The sequence below is a fragment of the Parus major genome, chromosome 9, assembly GCF_001522545.3.
Source record: "Parus major isolate Abel chromosome 9, Parus_major1.1, whole genome shotgun sequence".
Classification (NCBI taxonomy): Eukaryota; Metazoa; Chordata; class Aves; order Passeriformes; family Paridae; genus Parus; species Parus major.
In genome coordinates, this window is record NC_031778.1 from 2,983,334 (window position 1) to 3,006,149 (window position 22,816).

The 22,816-nt window shown below is 47.7% G+C and overlaps 1 protein-coding gene across 4 annotated transcripts; it reads left to right on the top strand.

The window, feature by feature from the left end:
* Window positions 1-514: 514 nt before the first annotated feature.
* On the top strand, window positions 515-22,384 carry STK25 (serine/threonine kinase 25). 4 transcript variants are annotated; one of them, XM_015638114.3, is made up of 12 exons: window positions 515-643; window positions 1,470-1,582; window positions 7,710-7,940; window positions 9,092-9,148; window positions 10,163-10,271; window positions 11,525-11,682; window positions 11,933-12,118; window positions 12,653-12,798; window positions 13,643-13,757; window positions 14,043-14,114; window positions 17,468-17,604; window positions 20,232-22,384. In XM_015638114.3, the coding sequence occupies exons 2-12, from the start codon at window positions 1,553-1,555 to the stop codon at window positions 20,269-20,271; spliced, it is 1,281 nt and encodes a 426-aa protein (XP_015493600.1). In that variant the 5' UTR covers window positions 515-643; window positions 1,470-1,552; the 3' UTR covers window positions 20,272-22,384. The 4 variants fall into 4 exon arrangements, with proteins under 4 accessions (XP_015493600.1, XP_033372674.1, XP_033372675.1 ...); XM_033516783.1 differs by lacking the exon at window positions 20,232-22,384 and adding an exon at window positions 18,279-18,843; XM_033516784.1 differs by lacking the exon at window positions 20,232-22,384 and adding an exon at window positions 18,279-18,843 and having other exon boundaries at window positions 587-605.
* Window positions 22,385-22,816: the final 432 nt, after the last annotated feature.

The following is a 22,816-nucleotide window of genomic DNA, read 5'->3' on the forward strand; positions in this document are numbered from 1 at the left end:
ACCCAAGCCCGCAGATGCAGCGCTGAGAACAAGGCCATGAAGGAGCTTCAATCTCCTCGCCTCCCCTCCCTACCGCTCTGCCGGCTCCCCCGAGGGCCTGGCGTCCAGCGGTGAGGGCACCGGCAGGCCCCGGCGGGGCGGAGACAGCCCCTCACCCTGCAGCGGCCAGGAGAAGAGCTGAGGGCGGGCCTGCCTGGCTTCAGGCGGAGGGCTCCCGGGCACAGCCCCGTAAGGGCTGGCGAGAGGAAAGCTCCGTGAGGCTGGGCTGGGAAGACAAAAGCGACTGTCCCACCACCTCCTCCCCGGCGGTCGCGGGGCCCCGCTGGGCCGGGCAGCGCCCGCGCCTCAGGACTCCCCGCCCCAGCCGCCCCCGCGCTCCGGCTCCGCCCCGCCTCTGCGCGCGCAGCATTCTGGGTATTGCAGTCCAGGACTAGGTTCCACTGCCTGGTGGCCCATCGTGAAAACTACATCTCCCAGCGTTCCATGCGGTGCGGCCTCCCCCACCGCCGCGCCTTGTTGTTGCGCCCGGCCCGGCGCTCCCCCTGCGCCTCGCCTGGTGTCCTGGGGCAGCTCGGAGCGGCGGCGGCTCCGTGCGCCAGGGCCCGGTATGGCGCTCCGGACGGCGGCCCAGCGCTGTCCGTAGGTGCGGTGGCTCTCAGGGCCAGGCGAGCCTGCGTGGACCGGGCGGGGCGGCGATGCGCCACGGAGGGACTCTGAGGGTGCCGGGCGGGGCGCGGGGGGGGGCGCGCTGAGTTGCCCATGATGGCGAGGTCTCTGAGGTGTGAGGTGGGACTAGGTGTCCATGACGGGAATGGGAGTAGAGGGCAGCTGTGGGGCTGCACCATGACGAGGGATGCTGGGGACGGGGGCCCTGGGGAGGGTTGGGCTGAGGGGGCCGGGCTGGGTTGGGGCTCAGCTGTTGCTGGGGTGGAGGGAAGGGCCGCTGAGGAGAACAGAACTGGGGAGCACCGGAGAGGGAGCGGCCGGGGTGGTGCAGGGCTGGGGTTCCCTGGAGAGGAAGGTGTGTGCTGAGCATCTGAGCTTTGCCAGTGGCTGTACCAGGGACAGTGGGAGCGGAGGAGTGCTCTCAGAGAGAGGATTGCTGAGGAGGAGCAGGAGAAAAGCAGTGTCTGAGGACGATGCTGTGGGCTGTGCTGGGGAAGATGCTGGGAGTGGTGGTGAGGCAATAGAACTGTGGGGTTAGCTATAATACCGGCGAGCATGCTGAGGTGATGGTAGGGAAAATGGAGCCTGGGACTTGGTCAGTGTATAACATTAGAATGAAGTTCCTTGACGCACCTGGAAGGCATTTCTTTAAAAAATTGAGAAATGCGCTGTGCAAGGAGGGCCTAGCATACTTAGAACGTGTTGGCAGGTTCAAGGAGCACTTAAGATCAAGGCCATCTTCAGGGGAATGAACCTGCTTCCAAGAACCTCACTTGAGAGCTATGTGTTCTTGCTTATCACAGTTGACCAGTGGAGAAATCACTTTCCCGCTGTGCTGCAACATCCTAATCCTCCCTGATTCTGCAAAAAAAAACATCCTATAGGCATGGCTCACCTGAGAGAATTTGCTAGCCAGGTAAGTGGTGATTAAAAATTTGTTTTAAAACTCTCTTCAAGGGTTTGCATAATGGTGTTTGTTCCTGATACAAGGATTTCAAATAAATAACCAGAAAATCACTTTTTGCCACTCTTTATCTCTCTCGCACAGGTCTCAGCTTACTCCTGTTGGCTGACTGACCTATGTCTCTCTGCCTGGTGTTGGGCTGATAGTGTTGTGTTGCCAGCCATACAGAAAGTGAATTCTTCACCCACTGTGGATCCTTTCTCTAGGATTAACTGTGTTCTTTCTAGGGAGTCAGGAGTTATTGTCTTTTTGAGTATTTTTGGAAGGGAAAGTCTAAAAATGGGAACAGAAAAACTATGTATACTGGCTCTGCCAGGCATATCTTCCTAAAGGGTTCATGGCATTAATCTCAGAAAAATGGTTCTTGTAACCTTGCTGCATAATAGGCAGTGATATTTGATACCGGGTCATAACTCTTCCAAGAGATCTCAGCCTCCATGGATGCATTTAAATGCTACTGTTATGATGACATTTTCATAAGAGGAGAGTGGAAAGATGATGCCAGGATTTGTGACTAAAAGCTAAACCACTTTAATAGTATTGGCTTGCATCTTCTTCCCTCTGAATTCGGTTGTGTGGTGTGTTTGATTATTGGCAGATGTCAATACTGAACATAGGTCTTCTTAAACCTTTGTTTCGTGAGTTTTGGGGCATTATTCTGTTCTGCTCCTAGGCGTAGAATTACTAAAAGCTTTAGTGGTTTGAGCTAATGTTTTCTTTGAACCTTTACTGATTTAAAATTGATTTGCAATGCACGTTAGTTGCATGCTGTCTTTCACATCAACTGTTTCCCCAAAGTGTATATGGAATTAAATGTACATATAATGCCTGGCTGAGTCACTGTACAGGGAGAGAAAGGGAAGGATGCTGTCTGCTTAGGGCTGAAAACTGAGTTCTGTAGCAGCAGAGGAGGTTGCTCTGAAGCTTTTTTTGTACACAGCATTCCCTCATGAAGCTTATCAGCATTCTAGTGGTTTCAGCTCTGAATTTGTTACGGAAATGTTAGGCATTTTCAAGCCCTGTCATCCCTTGACTCTCTTGTCTGACCTTGGAATAGGAAACCAATCTGTGTTGTCCATTCCTCCAGTCTTTCCAGGAGTCCTTGGTGGAGCCTCATCATCTGTGTAACTGAGGCTTGCTGGGAGAAAAATAGGAACTGACCTGAAGTTTTCTTCACTGGGATTTAGGGAGTAGTGGCAGGTGCTGTGAAAATCAAGAGACTAAGAATTGCATTGGGATGTCAGGGGCTTGACTTGTTTTTAATTCTCAGTTCCGGTACTGATAAAGCAGAGTTACCTTAGGCCACTGCCCAGGCTGCTCTGCCTCTGTGCTTCCATTTCCCTGCCTCAGCTGGTTGTCTCTTCTCTTTCCTTGGCTCCCTTGTGCTGTGAGCACACAGCACTGCAGGGCTTCAGTCTTGGTCTGAAGCTCTATCTGCTGGGTGATGTATTTGTGTTAGTTACTATGTTTAAAGGTCTGATCTGAGCTCTGTTTCTCGATTTGCTGTTCCTTGGAGAAGCCATTTAGGTTTTTTTGGCTAAGTTTTTTCACCTCCTGAAGCAAAAGAATACTGTCTGTGAAGAGAGCTGGGAGTCTGACAAACACATGTGTTTCAAAGTGTTGAACACAAACTTCCTTCTTTTCTGTACTCTAGAAATTCAAAACTATCCCAGGTTTTGGCAGTTGCAGAGAGCTGTTCGCAGATTTCATATAGAAAGGGAAGCTTTCAGATGGTTCCAGATACAAAGCTGGTTTCACCAAAGAGACTGTTGATAGCCCAGTGGTGACTGTTCAGCATGCTGGGTGGGAAGTTGGGGAGCAGAGGAGGCAATGAGGGAAAGAGAAGAGCAGAAGAGTTCTGTTAAAACCAACTTCCTTCTTCCTTCTTCCACTGTGTTTGGCAGAGCAAAATTATGTTTGTTTGGTTGGAAAGTGCTCCAGTCAGAAATAACACTAAATGTAGCTGTAGTTCCACAGAAACCTTTTGAACACATTCTGTGTCAGATTCAGCTCATAAAGTATGGTGGCCTTGGCAATGTTCTCCCATAGACCTCTCCCATATAGAACAGTGATTCCAATTCCAGCCTGCCCCACATTAAGGACTTCTCATTTCCAAAAGTGTTTAAGCATCCCTCAGTGTTTTATGCAACAACTGCAGGCATGATTCTTGCTCTTGAATATTTTGAGAGTAAGATCCAGCTGGACACGGCCCAGAGAGAAGATCTTCAGCTAGTTCAAGTGGTGTTTGCTTCTGTTCCCAATATGCAGCTTATCTTTCCAGGCAGTAGTTTTGAAATGAGAGCAGATACTTACCCTTCTTCTCTGGTACTTATGCACATCTTCTCAAAGACTGTGGATATCATGTCTCCACAGCTGGAGGTGGCAGAGCTGCCAAAACCATTCTTCCCCCATGAAGCAGCTTGTCTCATAACGCACTGTGATTCCTAATTTCTGATGGCTGCAGTGAATTGGTCCATTTTGAAACATGGTATCATCAGTCAGGATGGCAAACACTCCCACACCTGTCAGGACAGAGCATCCTTCTTTCCTGTGCTGTGAGATTGGATCCCGGAGGGCAGAAGTGAAGCACATTAGTAGGAAATTGTCATCATCCTTCTCATACTTACTCCCTTCCGGCACTTACAGCTGAGAGGGTGCATTGTGTGCTCTCCTTCCAAAGCCTGCGCAGGCCTGCCTGAGCCATCTCTAGTACCTGGCTGACTGCTCTCAGTGCTTTTTGCATCAGAACTGCTGTGTAACAAGCATTCAGTCAAACAAAAAGTTACAAGGTAGTGACCATCCCGTAATGGCTTTACATACAGTAGGAGAACAAGGAGCAGCTGCTGCTGACCTGGAGCTCCATTTTTCAGCTCTGATGGGTTCTGTGAATGCGAAAGAAAAATGGGAGGAACCCAAGCTGGTGAGCAGTTGCAAAGGTGACGTGTCCTAATAAGCTGCTTTGGGTTATCTGTGCTCATTTAAGCAGGTAAAAAGCATTTCATCTGGATTCTGTTGCTTCCTACTAATGAAGTTTTCGAGGTGTTTGTAGCAGTGCAATTTCAGAAGATGGATTTCCAGCCAGGGTGGTTCTCTGACAAGATACTGAGGTACTGAGATTATTCATATTTAGGAGTGGGAGGGATGGTGCTTGTTACACCTCTCACCATGTTGATTTGCAAGTACAGGTGTGTTGGGAATGGGGAGAGTCAGGCTCATGGAGTGCATCCTTCTCTCTCCTGACAGAGCAGTGTGGTTCCATAGTTCTCCATTCTTGGTGGAACTGCATTTGTACTGCTCTCTGGTAAGTGCTGAGGCTTTTATGCCCACAGATCTGAACATTTTTGTTTGTCAGCACAGGTCACCATATGGTGTTTCAAAATGGAAAACCATTTTTTTTTTAATGTACAAGGGCTTTTGAACCATGTCCTGTAGACAGGTCATCTTAGTTTGTTGTGGAAATTCTGAGTTCCTGAAAATGCCACCTGGCAATTTCTTTCGTTGTGTCCACAACGGTAGTTCACAAGGTGTTCTCTTGAGCAGATATTGACCTGCTTGAATTGGGGATGGGCTTGTTTCCTCCTCCCTGTTTACAGAAAGGGAAGAAATTAATCAGCAAACTATGCTTCTCCAGCAGTGTCCAGAGACTGTAACTGTGGCTGGAATGACTCTGTACCCCTTGGCCCTGTGCTGGCTCCCTGGATTTTTTCTGTTGCTGGGTCTGATTTCTGTCGTTTTGGCCAGTGCCTCAAGGGATGTTCATCCTCAGGTCCTCCATAGAGTCAGACTCTTGCCCTGTCACCTGTAAGCTCTAAAGCATTTCCAGGTCAGGACTGGGAAGGTAAATCCAGTACCTACAAACGAAGTGTCCTAATGTTTCCACCCTAATGGGGGTGGGCCTGTCTCATCTGCCCATCAGTTACATTGTTTTCCTGAGACCCTTGGGCAGAATTTCTGTCTGCTTGTCAGGAAGCTCTGTCTCCTTCTCTGCACCTACCTGAACTTCTTTGTTCTACTGAAAACAGGATAAACCAACATCCAAGTCTGGAAGCTTGTTTACAAAGCTGTCCATGATTACAGAGCCTGCCACATAAAGTGGTGGTTTGCTCAAAAGCTGCCTGCCACAGCTGGTGCCCTTATGTTTGATGTCTTGAGCTAGAGAAATCAGTCCTGATTCTCTTATGTGCCATACCAAGCTGAAGGGGGAGCAGTTACTTCCACCTTGCTGTTTCTTACCTCATGGAAAAGTTACGTGGGAGGGGAGGAATGTTTTCTTGAAGGTTTGCTTCCCTGCAGTATTCATCTGGGTAGTATTTCTTCCCTGAGCTGAGCAGGTGCTTCTAGGAGGTGATCCTCTTTCTCTCCCTTCTCTCTGATGTGTGGGAGTAGCTGATAAGTTGATAGGCATTTTTAGGATGCAGTAGGTCACTGTAATGTCTGGGTCACTTTCTTGCTCCTTCTTCCAAGTCATTCAAGAGGTGGAAACTGCTCCTGGTCTGTAGTGAGCCTGGAGTAGTCAGACTGTTCTCCCTGCCTGCAGTCATCATTCTCATGTTGTCCCCTAACATTTCTCAAGCTCAAATCCTCTTCCCCCCACCTCCCTCTCTCCAGTCCCTGCTATATATCTCCAGTTCTTTTTATCTAGAATATCCCTTCTAGTCTGTTTCAGTGCATTTGTCCAAAGTACAGCCTGTTTGGATGTTGCTATGGATGCAAAAGGATATTTGGTTATCCTTCTGTATCTTGGACTGGAGTTTGTGTGGAAATCCTGTTGGGTGAGCTGCCTGTAAAGCTCACCTGGGCCTGGCTTAGAGCAATGCACAGAAGGCAAACAACCTGTGATGACAGGCTGGTTTAATCATTAAGCAACACCTTAGGCTGCTCAACGATGGCCTGCTGCTAGAACCTGGTGTGAGATGGAAAAATGCAGCTTCCATGTTCTCTGATAAGATCTGCCAACTCAAGGCCCTTGTGAGAGAGCACTCTCACTGGGTGATGTGTTGGAGGTGAGACTGAGAAGTTCTGGATGTGGAAAATTCCTTCTAATGGCTTGGCTGCTTCCTAAGGTCAGGTCATATTTTCCAGGGTTTTATTTTTTTTCAAAGTATTAAAAAAAAAAAAAGGCAGGAAAACTAATTATGAAGAGCATTTTAGTAGCATGAAGGACCTCCTGGTTGCAGGTGGACTGAATTAAGTAGCATGAAAAAGTGACTGTGATTTATTCCCTTTCTTATCCATACTCACCTTTATAAAAAAATTAACTGTGCAGCTGCTGTTAAAAAGTCAGTATTTCTCTGTTAATAACTGGAGATGCTATTTGCCTTTGCATCTGGGTCTGCCAGCCAGAGAAGAGGCAGGTACAGAAAAGCAGGTCAGGTAGATGGACGTGTCCTTTCTGCTCTCCTGCCTCCTCCTTGCTGCTGACCTTCCAAAAGATGTTAGGCTCCATCTACAAATGTCTGAGGAGAGCTGGGCTGGGTGCTGCCTGGAAATCAGGCTGCAACAGAGAAGACAGTAAATGTGAATTCATATAACTGTAATATTTCATCCTCCAGACAAGTAGGAAAGGGTGAAGATCTTTCTAATAATTTCAGTCTTTGACTGCAGGAAGGCTAACTAGGGAAACATTTTTATGGCCTCTTTCTTGTGCCCTTTTTCTCATGCAGATCTCCAAGAGAAAGCTGGTTTTGGTACCCCTTGCTGGTCTGTATTGAAGTGTGAACAGATGCTTGCTCATGGAGCTGCTTTGGCACCAGTTGGTTCCTGCAGTTGAGCGGCCCTGTCCCACATGGAGCTGACACTTTCCATAGCAATATTTGCTGACCTTCTCATGCTGGGCTTCCCTCCTTTTCTTCCCCCACTGTGGTCTGCAGGGTTGGAAAGCCTGTGGAAAAGGTTTCTTTAGTTCTAATCTTGAATATATTCTGTGCTAAGTTTCTAATACTGTTTAGGATACATGAGTTTCAGGTGAATTTATCAATGTAGTAGTTGCACAGATATGAAAATGAGCTGTATGAGTATGTGTGGTGCTCTGCAGCCCAGGAACTTAATGGAATTTTCCCATCTCTGCTTCATGGTTTAGCACTCCAGGGTGGATCCTGAGGAGTTGTTCACCAAGCTGGAGCGGATCGGCAAAGGATCGTTCGGTGAAGTGTATAAAGGGATTGACAACCGCACCAAGGAAGTGGTTGCTATCAAGATCATTGATCTGGAGGAGGCTGAGGATGAGATTGAGGACATTCAGCAGGAGATCACAGTGCTCAGCCAGTGTGATAGTCCCTACATTACCCGGTACTATGGCTCCTATTTGAAGGTAGGACAAACCATGGTGGTACCTTGCCAGTAGTTTGGGAATGGGGAGGGCTCATGAGTGGATGGTGGCACATGGCACTACAAAGTGATGTGTGAGTGGCAGCATGGCAGCAGGAACAGTGGTGTCTCTGCCCACTGCATTGATGTGCACTTAATAGCAGACTGGGCTTTAAGGCACTTGCTCAGCACATTTAAGTGAAGTGCCCTATGCTTTGTGGTATCAAGAAAGGGCACTTCATTGGAGAGCAAATTATTTGTTGAAGACTGAACTTTCCCTGGTCTGACAATTCTGGAAGGGAAGTTGATGGAGTACTTCTCTAGAATAGCACAGTCTTAAGGCAGTACCACTGAGGGATTTATGCCTCTGAAAAAAAGAGGAAGTTGAAACTACTTCATCAGAAGTGATGAAAAGAATATGAACTGAGTCTATGGAGGAGTACTAATACTGCTTCCATTGAGAACAGGTTTAGGAATCCCTAATGGAAGTAGTGTTGAGCAGAAGTGGCCTATGCATGCTGGTTGCTGGAGATGAATGTAGCAGTGGGATTGCAGCAAACAATTTCTGAGCTCTTTGGGTCCTGAATATTCCTCCCTTATTTTTCAAAGGCCATAATGCGTTTTCTCAGCCTTCTGCTGTAGTTTCATGGACCTGCTACTTATCTTCTGTTGGGACCCTGTGAACCTCAGCATGGACTCTCTTCTCTGAGGAGTAAGAGTGTCTTGCCAATTGTACTCTACAAGCTGGCAGCCCATCTAATGAGATCAAAGGCTGCAGTGCTCCCCTGCCATTGCCAAGAAGGACTTAGGCTGGATGAGCTGTTGGAGAGATGTTAAAGGGGTACAACCTGGGAATAAGCTTACCTGTGGGCTGGGAAGTGCCCTACAGGCACCAGCCTGTAGGGGCACTTGTCCAGGTAAAACTGCAGACTGAGAGTTAGAAATGTGCTGGAGGCAGGTCCACCTCTGTAATTGCTGTGTCAGCAGAAGAGGGGGAGCTTGGGGCTCCTTCCTTAAGCCCTTGAGAGCTGCAGTGTGCAGCATCTCTTGGATTGTGTACAGGAGTACTCTTGTGTCTTGCTGCCTCATGAATGTTTCACTTTTCTGTCTGCTTTTATTACTGTCTTTGCTCTCGACTTGTGCTTTTGCTTGCAGGGCACTAAGCTGTGGATAATCATGGAGTACCTGGGAGGAGGTTCAGCCCTGGATTTGGTAAGTGGCAAGTTCTGGACTATGAAAAATACCGGCTGAAGACTTGGTCTGTGAAATGCCCATAAGCCAGACACTCACTTGGCACACACCATCATTTTGGCAGCCCTGTGCCTGAGGGGTAAGCAGGACAGACATGTTGGTTATGCTTATCCCAGGACAGAGGGAATGTTTTCATGGAGCTCAGCTGTCCCAGCACTGTTGTCCAGCATGCTGTGCTGGCTCTATGATGGAAAGAGCCAGTGAACTGAAAAGTGAGCGCAGGCAGTTGTTTTTGAGCATTGCAAATCTGAACTTCACCTCATCAGTCATGGTATTGCTCAGTGCTCGCATAGCTCAGTAAAGACATGGTCTGTGATTAAGTTACCCCAGATTTTGAGAGAATACAAATGCAGGATTTACCCACAGGCTTCACTGTATTCTGTCACAGCATTTTTCCCTTCTCTTTAGGACAATAATGCCCATTTTTCCAGAGAGGTAACTAGTGAGGTAGGGAAAACATCACTGAGCTTGCAATGACTTGGAGGAAGGTGTAGTGGTGGGCTGTGATCAGCAGAAGTTATCTGAGTGTCAGAACCTCAGTTATTGCACTGAGAAGGCAGGACTTTGTTAGAGGAGAACTGATGGAAGGGAGAAGAGCTTTGATGCACTACTCCACAGCCTGAGTATTGATTTCTCAGAGGCTGAAATTTAGTACTTGCATGCTGGCAGAGAGACCTGAACAAGAGAAACTGTTAAAATGTTCTCTTGGCCAATGTATTTCCAGGCTGTTGGTTTGGGAAGCCTTTAACAGACTGATAAACTAGCAGAAAATCGCCCAAAGTTTTTCCATTGCTGCCAGCTGCAAACAGTAGCATTCTGCTTGTAATACATGCGTCAGGTGTGCAAGAAGGTGCTTCCTGCTTGTATGCTTGAGTATGACCTGCTTGGCCAAGGCTTCCAAGTAACCAGCTGAGAGCCTGGAAAATCCAAGGCATCAGTCACCCTCTTTTAAGTCATCTTTCTGCCTTTTATCAGCTGAAGCCAGGACCGCTGGAGGAGACTTACATAGCTACTATCCTGAGAGAAATCCTAAAGGGTTTGGATTATTTACATTCAGAGAGGAAGATCCACAGAGACATCAAAGGTAAGATTGACGAGCTCAGCTCCCTTTCTTGTAAGGGATGTTAGTAAAAAAATACTCAGAGATATTATATTCACTGTAATCTGCAAGGTTTCAAAGACTGTTTCTCAATGCTGCTTTTCTAGTTGGGTTGCTGTTTCCTGAATCTGATGCTTGTCACTGTATCACAATTCATGCTTTTCATGTCTTTATGGTTTAGAGTAACAGTCAGGATTTGTAGCTCTGATCTGATCTGTAGATTTGTAGTTTGGACAGTCAGGGAGCTAAAGCAAGGGAGTCAATGAAAGGCATGCTCAGATATTAGCTGACTTGTGTCTGGACATTTGCTTTGCTGCTGCACTCGAAGGTTGTGTGTGCTGGTTATTGTGGTTGTAGCTCACAGCAGAAGTGAGCTGTCCTCATGCAGGGTTCACAGCCCTAGAAAATTAGGGCAGCTTGTGTCAGCTTATCGTGTTGGTGTTTTTTATAGTCACTGGACACGTGTAGTGTAGAGAGAGCTGGCATCTGCCTCTCAAAGAGCAATGTTGCAGCAAGCCTAGAGCATCAAAGTACTGCAGGAGGATAGGAGGACAGTGTTGTGAAGCTGGGCCAGTGTCGGGTGCTCAGTACTCCAACCCACTGCAGGAGGGGGTGTGAGCAGGCAGGGCTACCAGAAACCTCATGAGGACTGGGAGAAAAGATTTCATTGTGTATGTAAGACTGCACAATTCTATCATTGCAAGATGTGTAGGGGTGTTGGCTGCCAGTGGTGGGGAAGTGCTGAAAGCTGTTAGGTAGGGTCTCAGAAGGAACAGTCCTGTGGAAAACCTCCATTCCCAGACTTCCACAAAGTTACAGTCTTAGGAGTGAGTGGGAACTAGAACAAGAGTGGAACTTGAGCTCTTTAGAAGGAGCTGCTATTTGACCTGTGCTGAATGCTACTCTGGGAAAAAAACACCAAGAGTATTAGAGACTGTGTTGCCCTTCCTTCTTTGTGTGGCCAGGTATCACATCTAATTGATGGTGTGGCCATTCCCATCTATTTCCTGCTTCCTTAACAATGTTTCCCTTCTGATCCAGCAAAGTGCATGAGCTTGCTCCTTGCTACCCAGTGGAGTTCAAAGCATGAGAATGAGTCTGAAGCTGGAAATCCAGGCTGAGAGTTATCACTGGGTTTAAGCAGAGTGCCACAGGAGGGCTCTTCTCAGTATTCAGTTCTGTGTGGGTTGGAGGTGATTCAGAGGGCAGCAGATTTAATTGCTTATCTGTGTGTACAGCTGCCAACGTGCTGCTCTCAGAACAAGGAGATGTGAAACTGGCTGACTTTGGGGTGGCTGGACAGTTGACAGACACCCAAATCAAGAGAAACACCTTTGTGGGGACGCCGTTCTGGATGGCACCAGAGGTCATCAAACAGTCTGCTTATGACTTCAAGGTAAGATGGGAGCAGGAGGATTGCTGTTTGGGGCTACTGTACATGAGGTGGTGCTAGGACAGAAAGAAGGATTGGAAGTGCTGTTACTACAGGAATTATTCTTTTCTGTTACGATGCAGAGTCTGCTGGAGAAGTTTGTGTATCAGACATGAAATGTCTCATTTGATTTATGTGATTAGCTGTCCTAAAACTGTGTTTTCATGCTGTAGAATTGCACCTTGCTGTTCTGTGTTCTTCTTCTCTTTTCCAGGCAGACATCTGGTCCCTTGGGATTACTGCCATTGAACTAGCAAAGGGAGAGCCTCCAAATTCTGACTTGCATCCTATGAGGGTTCTCTTCTTGATCCCCAAAAACAACCCCCCAACACTTGAGGGTCACCACAGCAAGCCCTTCAAGGAGTTTGTGGAAGCCTGCCTCAATAAGGATCCTAGATTTGTGAGTATTGCTGCCTACCTGTGAGTTTGGGTAAAAGTCAGCAGAGGTCAAAAATTCCTTCAATAGGAAGATTCCAGAATCATGGAGAGAGAGAACTGCTGAACTTACAGGATGGACATATGAGCCTGGCAGGACTTCCTCATGAGGGGATGTGGAGGGTCGAGCACTGATCACTTTTCTCTGATGACCAGCAATGGGACCTAAGGGAGTGGCATGAAACTGTCTCAGGGGAAGTTTAGGTTGGGTATTAGGAAAAGGCTTTTCCCCCAGAGGGTGGTCAGGCACTGGAACAAGTTCCTAAGGGCAGTGGTCGTGGCCCCAAGGCTGCCAGGAGTTCAAGGAGTATTTGGATGACATTCTCAGGCACTTTGTTGGGGATTGGTAGTATTTTTGGGGACTGTCCTGTGCAGGGTCAGGAGTTGATGATCCTTGTGCATCCCTTCCAGCTCAGGATATTCTGTGATTCCAGTTGAAGTCAGTGAGTTTCATGTGCGAGATGGTTGGATGTGACATGCTTTTCCTTATCTGCTCCAGAGGCCGACAGCTAAAGAATTGCTAAAGCACAAGTTCATCACACGCTACACCAAGAAAACCTCATTCCTAATGGAGCTGATTGATCGATTCAAACGCTGGAAGTCGGAGGGCCATGGAGAAGATTCCAGCTCTGGTGATTCCGATATGTACGTACGTGTTTTACACAGAGGGATGTCCCTGCTTGCCCCAGGGTAACCTACTGCAAACAGCTCATGTCCTTTCCCCACCTGAGATCTTACCTTTGAGCTTTCGTTTGTGTGAGCAAGTGAGTGCTGCCTGAAGAGCCAAGCTGTTACCTCCTGTTCAGTGGGACTCAGTTCTCTGTTCTAGTCTTAACCTGTGGGAGCCTCTTTGCTGAGTGTAAGGAATCAGAGTACTGACACAAAACGTTTAGTCTGTGTGTAACCAGTAGAACAGGGCTCTTGTTGCCTGTATTTTATGCATTTTTCATTAACTACAAGAGCTCCAGGCTGTGTTGGTGTGTATGTGTACTCAGGGGTAAATCCTTGCACTGCCATACAGGACAGTCAAGTTATGGGCCTAGGGTGTGGAAAGGGCACTTCATGGGCAGAATAGTGTCACAGAGCTGCTCTTCACCTGTAGTGGCAGTGACTCAAGTGACCAAGGACTCAGGGAGATTGGCTTATAACATCTAAGACTGGCCCCTCACATTGTGAACTTGGGTTGTCTTGAAATTCTCCTAAATTTAACTAGCACTAGAAACTTCTTTAAGCTGGCTGGATCAGAGAGGTGAATGTGATGATTTGGAAACATGATTAGTACTTAGCTCAGATCTCTTTGATGCTGTATATGCGCTGTAGAGACTAGAGTGGTTTCTGTTCAGAACTTTTTCTGGAATAGGGAAAAGCCTGAAGGCCTGCAGCAGTATGGCAGTCAGGTGGGGAGAACTTGTGATTCTGGGAAAGTATGGGCAAACCCCCAGTGTATGGAGCTGGGGCTTTGTCTTGACTTTCTACTTTTAATTTGCAGTGATGGAGATGCAGAGGATGGAGACCAGGGTCCAATTTGGACATTCCCACCAACCATTCGCCCCAATTCCTTGAGCAAGCTGCACAAAGGAATGGCTCTTCATGGTTCCCAGAAGGTCTGTGTGCTGTCTGGTCTTTCTGAAGTGGACTGAACTAACATGAGCTTTGGGTGTCTTGGGAAAGCCACCAGGCACTCGTCTTCTGTCTGAAATTTACTGCAATCTGGCACCAAGGGCTGGTGCTCCAGAGTTGCCTCTTCCACGTCATCAGGGTACTGTGACTCATGGTTTTACCCAAGATCTGGTGATGGGATTGCCATGGAGGTGCTGTGAATTCACCAAAGGCTTCATGTGCCCTGGAAGCTTGTGCCTGTGCTTGTAACTTCTTTCCTTGTTTTCCAGCCTACCGAGCCCATCAAGCGGCAACCACGGTCACAGTGTCTCTCCACACTTGTTCACCCAGTTTTTGGGGAGGTGAGTAGAACCTTCTTGGTATCTCTGCTGACTGGAGATGAAGAGATACCTGACACAGATAAGTAAATGTGAAGGATTTGGAGAAGGGAGGTGTGGTGAGGTGTCTAGTAGGGTTAAGGGACTCTGAAGCATTTGTACCAGTTCAGAAGGCTAGACCATATATGGGCAAAGTAAGTGTGTCCCTGGTGTATCCTCCTGAAAACATTTGTGGTTGGAAGAAAGGCTGGTATTCTGGTATTATCCTTCTGGTATTCTGTGTTCTGGTGAGGATCTGATAGAGAGGTATCTGTCTCTTACCTGTATCTTAGGCTTGTTGATGCCAGCTCCAGACTCTGATGTCTGTGGCTGAAGTGCAGCTCCTGTTAGAGCAGATAGGTACTTGAGCTGACCTGTCATTGTGCTTGTCCACAGCAGAGTCACTGAGGGGAAGGTAGGTAGGTTAGGGCAGGAATTGCCTTTGCTGGTTACTAGGCCATTTCTTGGTCTGTACAGACTGCTATTGGTAGAATGCCAAGACCAAGATATTCCCTGCCACCTAGCTTCTGGAAGGCAGGTGGAGAAAATATGTTTAGAAACACAGTTCCCCTGCCTTGTGGTCTGGATGGGGATGTGGTGTTGAAGTAAGAGCTGCCATTAACAATAGGATGGTGTCTGTATCAGCAGAGAGGTGACAGCTCACCTTTCCAGCTGGGTGGTGATGTCAGAGAAGAGGAGGATAATCATAAGGGGGCTGCTGGCTATGAGCTCTGATTGCTCTTTCCAGCAAAAGGGTAGGAAAGGAGGTTATGCTTTAGAAGAAATCAATTAGATGCTGCATGTCAGGGTTCTATTCTTGAGATGCTGGTGACAGACACCCTTTCTGTGGTCCTGAGGAGTTATTCTTCTGGATCCTGATGGCATGGCCCAGCAGAGAGAGAGCTGTGGTATTCCAGGGACAGTTTAAAGATTTAAGTCTCTTTTCTCAGGTCTACTGCTATGTGGAGTATGTGGAAAGAGGGTTTGCTGCACAGCAGGAAGCAGAGGTCATGCTGACAAGCAGGCTCTTGAGACCACTCCGCTTTGGAAATTGAGAGTTTATCTAACTGGCCTCTTCTGTGCCCCACGGGGCTTGACTTTCTGAGATTGGAGCATGAGGCCAGTGACCTGGCTCTTGTAGGCCCAGAGCTATAAGATGAAACCACATTAAAACCATGTTGTTTTGTGATGCAGTTTGTTTGTGCAGCACAATCACTGATGCCTGGGTCTCTGTTCAGTTTAGAGGCCTCCAGTGCTCAGGGCTGTGACTATAAATGCATTTTTGTGCTTTTCCTTACTCATCTTACTGCACCAATTCCAGGGAGGAAGTGGCTTCTCAGACATTTCATTTCTGCTAGTTTGACTTCGTTGCCCCAGTTTCTTGATCCCCCTTTCCTTTGATTAGACTTTTGCTGGCTCTGCAGATCTCACTGAATGAAACTGGGAGCAGGAAGTGTTCTGAGCAGTGTCTGAAATAACCTGACTTTAGTGTGCAGTAGAGGGTACTTGAAAGACTTCTCCAGGTTGGAAACCTGCTTTGCTGCTGGTTGCATGTATTATTCTTTGCTATTGGTAGAAAAGTAGAACTGAAAACTTTGTCCTCCTCACTATTGTATGATTGCATCTTAAACCAGCTAGGCTTGATCCCCTCTTTCTCTAAAGGGGCTGAAGCTGGGCTTTGTGAACGGAAGTCTGACTGAGATGTTCTTTGTTATCTTTTTTCATCTGCCATCCCTGCATGTGTGTTATTGGATGTTAATACTGAAAATGGCCCACGAGGAGTCATTAGCAAGTGTGGACAGCTGCAAATCTGGAAACATGGTGGAGCAGGGAGGTAAAATGACATTCAGGCCTGGTAAGGTTGAGCTCAGTGCAGTGCTCTAATTCCTGCAAGCCTCCAGAGAGCTCTTCTGCAGTGGGAAGAGGCAGCCCAGCACACACTGCTCCCATCACAGGCTGCTGGGCAAGCTGAAGGTCAGGGGCTTGGCATCGAAGGCTGATGATAAACTGACATCTTACCTTCAGGACAGATGCTGTGCTTATTCTGAGGCAAAGCAGCCTTTGGTAGGTACACATCAAATCCTTGGCTTTAGCATCACAACTATTTCTGGCCTAAGAAATCTGTGTCCTTGATGTGTAAGTGAGTTGCCCTCCATGACTGTGCCCCTTTTGACTGAGCAGAGTTGTGCATGGATTGTTCCCACAGCTTTGTGGTAAGGAAGGGGTGCCCCACTGAGGAGACAGTCGCCCTCTTTGGCTGGGAACTGTTTGTTCCCACCAGGGGACTTAGTGCACAGGAATGACTGCATCTGGGGATTAGCATTCACATTGTTCTGCTTTCCAAGAAAAGGTAAGCTCCAACAACAGGAAGGGCTGATCCTACAATTGGGGATCATGTAAAGCCCTTTAATCAGCAGGGCCTAATGAGAGCTTAATTGAACTGGACAGTGGTAAGCTGGCAGATGTTGCTTGTTCAACAGGATGCTTGATTGTTGTTAGCTCCTTGTGTGATGGGGAAGGAGCTGTCATATCAGCCCCTTGTGGGAGGAACTGCTGCTGGGGGTGGAAATGTAGGATTTCCAACAAGGGACTCTTTCAGGCTCAGCACCTGTCAGGCATTCCTTCTCAACAGAGCTGTAGCTATTTCAACTTTATTTCCGGCTGGAAACATGTGCAAGTAGAGGCCAAGTCAGAGTGCACTGACCATGAGAGATGCAAACTGAGGCAGGTGCTGTGTGTGCAGGTTTTGGTGTGTGGACTTTCTTCCCCTGCCCCTCCTGGGTAAAGCTCTCATAGAGAGGAGTGTTGGAGGCCAAGAGGCTCAGGATCCCTGGTGTGGCCGTTGTCTGCTTTCCCAGTCACTAGAAGCAACCCAAGTCTTTTTTTGTGGTTATTAAAAGTGGTGGTGACTAACTCCTGGCGTTGGATATATTCTGCCCAACCTGCCTGTGAGCCTGCGTGTGTCTGGGTGCTGGGCTGTCATTAGCAGCAAAAGTGATTGTACTGCTTCAGACACACCTGGAGTTCTTTGTGCTGTTACTGCTGATGAGTTTTCAGGGCTGTGGGCCCATCTCTTAATACGTTTAGTTTTAGAGTACATCCGATAGGTAAGGGCTTCAATTGCCATTAGTACCTGGAGGCAAATTTGAACCCCAGACATTGGACTTCAACTTTCCTGACCTACAAATGAGCTCTTTATTTAAGTGGAATGTGGGTGTCCTCCTACACCCTGGTGGAGTCATAATAAGAGGGAAAGGGCTTTAATGTCAGTGCTGCATTTATTGACCAGTGCTTTGTGCAACAAAATGAGGACCTAATGCCTTGTTTCTGGGTTGCAGCTCAAAGATAAGCACAAGCAGACTGGAGGCAATGTGGGAGCCATGGAGGAGCTGGAGAATGCCTTTAGCTTGGCCGAGGAGTCCTGCCCAGGCATCTCTGATAAACTGATAGCACACATGGTGGAGCGGGTCCAAAGGTGAGTGAGTGTCCTGAGTGTGAGCTGGGGCAGAGCCGGCACTGAACCATGTGTCTCTTGTGCTCCACCGCTGTGCAAAGGTCAGGGCTGAGCAGTCAAGAGAGACAAAAGTGAATGTTGATGACACAGGAGTTCCTATGACACTTCTTTTAATTGCTTTCATTTAATGGAAACAGTTCTTTTGCCTCAGAAGTCTTTCCTTACACTGGGCAGGTTTCTGTAGTGTAGATGTATGTTGTAGGGCACAGAAAGATGTTGCTGTTCACCTTAATTTTGCATGTATATCTATACACATATGATGTCCTGCTGGTCCCATTACCCAGGCAGCAAGGAGTATGCAAAATCTCATTGGGATCACTTCTGGGATAGAAAGTTTCTGTTACTAAATATCTGTTTAATTGCAAGGAATGTGCTTTAAAGCACTATGTGCAACTAGTCACTGCTTGCCCACCTTTAGATATACACAAAAGTGTACTTTTCCTGACAAGAATTATTTATTAAACTGTGAAGGAATGTAGTCTGGTAGAATTTAGTTCTTTGCTGGGTCAAACTTGGCTCCACTGCTGGCACCAAGTCCAGTCACATCCATGTTTTGCAGGTAGCAACACAGCTAACCTGGTCACAGATTTATCAGGCTGTATTTAACTGGAATTTGGCTTTTCTCCCTTTCACAGCAGGTCTATCCTATATCTCACCCATTCCTTACCGAGAGAGAAACGTAACATTTGGCTCCTCCTGGTTAGCAGGCTGGAAGTGTTGTACCACACCAAGAGAAGCTGTTCTGTGCTCTGGCTGCCTCTATAAACACAACCCAAACTATACAGTCTTTACACCCTTGAACTTAGGCTTTCTAAGCATTTCTTTCTGGTGGGTTAAAGTTTGTGCCTTGTAACTCAAGTACCTATTGAAGAGAACAGAATCATTAAGACTGGAAAAAATGTCCAAGATTGAATCCAGCCTTTGACTGATCACCACTGTGTCAATTAGACCAGAGCACTGAGTGCCATATCCAGCTGTTTCGTGAATGTCTCAAGGGCTGGTGATTCTACCATGTCCTGGACAGCAAATTCCAATACTTGACAACCCTTTCTGTGAAGAAATTCTTCCTGATTACCAGCCTCAACCTCCACTGGTGCAGCTTGAGGTCATTCCCTTTTGTCCTGTCCCTATTCCCTGGAAGCAGAGCCTGACCCCCATCCCAGCTGCCCCCTCCTGTCAGGGAGTTGTGCAGAGCCAGAAGGTCCCCCCTGAGCCTCCTTTTCTCCAGGCTGAGCTACCACAGCTCCCTCAGCCTCTCCTGGTGCTCCAGCTCTGTTCCCTTCTCTGGACATGCTCCAGCTCCTCAATGTTCTTCTTGTCATGAGGGCCCAGAATCGGACACAGCACTCAAGGGTGGGGCCTCACCAGTGCCCAGCACAGGGGGATGGTCACTGCCCTGGTCCTGCTGCCACACTGCTGCTGCCACCAGGCCAATGGCTGGCCTTCTGGACCACCTGCACACATGCCAGCTCATGTTCAGCTGCTGTTGAGCAGCATCCCAAAGTCCTTTCCTACCAGGCAGCTTTCCAGCTGCTTTGCTCCAAATCTGTAGCACTGCAGGGGACTGTTGTGACTGCAGTGCAGGACCTGGCACTTGGCCTTGATGAGCCTCACGCCATTTGTCTTGGGCCAGCCTGTCCAGATGCCTCTGCAGAGCCTTCATGCCCACCCAACTTGGTGTCACCTGTGAATGTGCTTAAGTGGGGCCTCGATCTTCTTGTACAGATAATGGATAGAGACATTAAACTGGACTAGTCCCAAAACTGAGCCCTGGGGAACCCTAATAGTGATTGGTCCCAGCTGGGTGTAACTTCATTCCCCACCACTCTCTGGACTCAGCCAATCCCAGCCAGTTTTTAAGCCAGGAGTGTGTACCTGTCCAAGCCATGGGCTGCAGCCTCTCCAGGAGAATGCTGTCTGAGATAGTGGACCACATGCAGAGCCTTCCCCTCTGTCACTTATTGGGTCACCTGGTCACAGGAGATCAGATTGTGGTCATGCAGGACCCACCTTTCCTAAACCCTGAGTCTGGATCTCACCCCCTGATTGACCTCTACATTCTGCTGTAAAGGAAAGAAGAGCTGTAGATATTAAGGACCAAATATCATGGCCACCCTAGAGGGCTTCTCTTTCTATGTCATCGGAGTTTCCAAGCAAATATGTGTGGGACTGAGTAGAACCCTCACCTTATAATCACTTAACGCCAGGAGGAAAAAACTCATTCTTCTGGCTGACCCATAGAGGTCACAGAAGGTGTCCTGTGATACCTGTATAACCTGAGCCTCTGACGGAGCAGGAGGATGTGTGTGGGTGACTGCAGACAGGTAGTTGTTTCAGCATCATTCACTTCTGTCAGCCTAGAAATTACACTGCTGGACAGGACAGAAGCACAAGGTACTTGGTTTGGGAAGAAGCAGAGCTTGCAAAACCTCAAAGATGTGGTTGCTTTCTTACCATAAAACACTACTGCTGAAAACTTACTAGGTCAAAACTGAATATTGAAAACCTGAAGAAGTGTCAAACCATTCCAAGTGAGAGCTTCAACAGCCAGTGCTGACCAGTTCTGCCTTGTTAATTCTTCCTTGCAGGTTTTCACACAGTCGGAACCACCTGACCTCTGCCCGCTGACACACACATTCCCTGCTGTTGTTGTCAGGGGGGAAGGATTTTTTCCAGCTTCATAAGAACTACATCTCTAATCCAGACCACCATCTGCCCTTGGATGTGACATTGTGATGGACCCCAGGACATTTCAGAGCCTTCATGTTACCATGTTTCCATGATAACCCAGGGTGGCGTTTGCAATGCAAGTACAATTTAGACCTTTTGCAGAACCCGAGATGGGTGGTCTAATTGTTTTTACAATGTAATCAATGCAGTTTTTAATTGTTTTCCTACAATGGATGTGTCCATTATGGTTTGGTTTGATTCGCAGCTTGTTTCTGGTAAATGCCTGGCTGCTGGAAAAAGAGAGATTCTCTTCCACTGATATATGTTTCACAGGCAAGTCTGATGGGTTTAGTCTCCTACCCTTCGTAAAGAAGTGTTTGTGAGCAGTCATGTGTGAGTGCAGGGATGTTTGGAGCTCTCCAGGCATGTAGGGCCTCTGGGAGAATGAGACCAGCTCTCCAGATGTTCTGGAGGATCACTTCAAGCCCTTCACACACAAGTAACAATGCTTTCCAGTGCTGCAACAACTGAGCTGATACACAGTTGCTCTTTCCCAGCCTGTCATTCCATAGGATGATGGGTTTTGCAGATTGTTCTTTTTTTGGCTCTGGGATATCATTTTGTATTAGGCCTTAGTTCATCTACTTCAAGCAACAGCAGAACTTGTCTTGGGTCTCCAGGGAGCAGAAGGCAAAGCGTGTGTGTTTGCTGTGGGAGCTAGTGGAGTTCCTGTCCTTGGCGCTCCTGGCAGCTGAAGCAGTTCCACAGGCAGGCTGGGCAGTGCTGGTCTGAGCTGTGCAGGCCCACATGGGGCAGAAGGGCTAAAAAGGGGAGTGGGGGGAACACGAGCTGCAGACATCAGCAGGGCTTTGGCTCACAAGGCAGAGGGGCACTACATAGCAGTTTTTGATGCAAGAACCTGTGCTCTACAGGAAGACAAAAACTGGCTGGCTCACAGCAGTGTGGTAGGGCTGGGGATTCCCAAAAGGTGCTCTAGGCCCCCCTCTCCTTCTCAACCTTCCCTTTCTGGCTCCTCTTTCAGACTGGGATCCAGACTTGCTGCAGCCAGGGCTCTGCTCCAGTTAACAAGCTGGGGTGCTGTTTGGTAGCAGAGAAAGTAAAGCATCTTCTGCTATGTTGGCTGCTTAAGGTATTCCAGAAGAGCTGTCCCCAGGAGCTTGGTTTTCTGTATCATGCTAGTTTATAAAGCAAATCCTTTAATTCAGGTAGGCACACAGATCTTAAATCTACATTTTAAAGGTCTAGAAAAACAAGATTTAGGAAAATAACCCCTGATAGCTGGTTGATTAGAGAGCGGCTCTCTAACTGAAAAGAGATTCCCATGAAGTCAGCAAGAACTCAGTTATCCAGATCTTTCTGTCTGGCTGTTTGTATGTGGATGATACGGCTCACCCCAGAGCCACTGAGAACAAAGGCTGGAGCTGTTGCAGTGGTTTCCACACAGCTGTTCAGCACTTTTTTTAATGACAGGCCACTTGGTTAGAAACAAGGCTTGATTTTTGGTACTTAAATTCAGACCTGCAGATTTTAAGTGCTGGGCTGCAAGTAGTTAAGGGGGGACTATAGGTTCCCTGATCCTGGTGTATGGTGTTTCACTATGCTTTATTTATCCTGATGGATAAATGCAGGCTCAGCAACACTATGAACTTGTACAGTAGAGAAGAGGTGCTGCTGTTGGCTCTCTGATGCAGAGCAGTGTTCTGTGGTGAGAGCCAGCTCAGAGCTTGTAGTTAGGAGGAACAGAAAAAGCCCACTTTTCCCTCCGGAGGAGAAGTTCAAGTATAGACAAGATGCATGGAGAGGGTGAAGGCAGAGGCTGTAGGCCAGCACAAGGGCCCCTGCTGCTTTTAAAGTTGCTGTTCACAGCAGTAGCAAACCCTGTTGATGAGGTACCTGTGTCGTTACTCGCATGCTCTGCCGTGTAACGAGTAAACTTTTTAAAGGAAACAATCCCCGCACCCTTTGTCCAATATTCAAAGCAACAATGGGTTTCGTTTTCAAAAACATTGAAAGGGATCTGCCACTTTCAATAAAGTAACAAAACAAATAAGGCTGGTGTAACTGTGTTATTAGGGGAAAAGGATTGGTTCCAGCTGCTTACCAATCAGGCACTAACCCTGCCCAGCAGATGCCTTGGCTCCTGGCACAGCAGCCCTTGTCCACTGGCACAGCCACGATGTGAGCACTGCCAGGCACAGAACGCCTGGAGCCCCTGCCTGCTGTTGCTTCAGTAGAGCTAAAGCTGGGGTGGGTGTTAAGGACTTCACTGGTGTAACAGAATCACTTCTCTGACCAGGGAGGAGAAGGGAGCTATCACCAGAACAGCTCCAGTCTCTTACATTAAATGTGTCAGGAGTTACTGCACAAAGTCTGGTTTCTTAAGCAGTGAAGCAGGACTGTGTTAGCCTAGATGAAGATCAAGCATGAAGAGGCCAAACTCGTAGCATAGGGCTTGTTCAGCCTGGAGAAGAGAAGGCTCCAG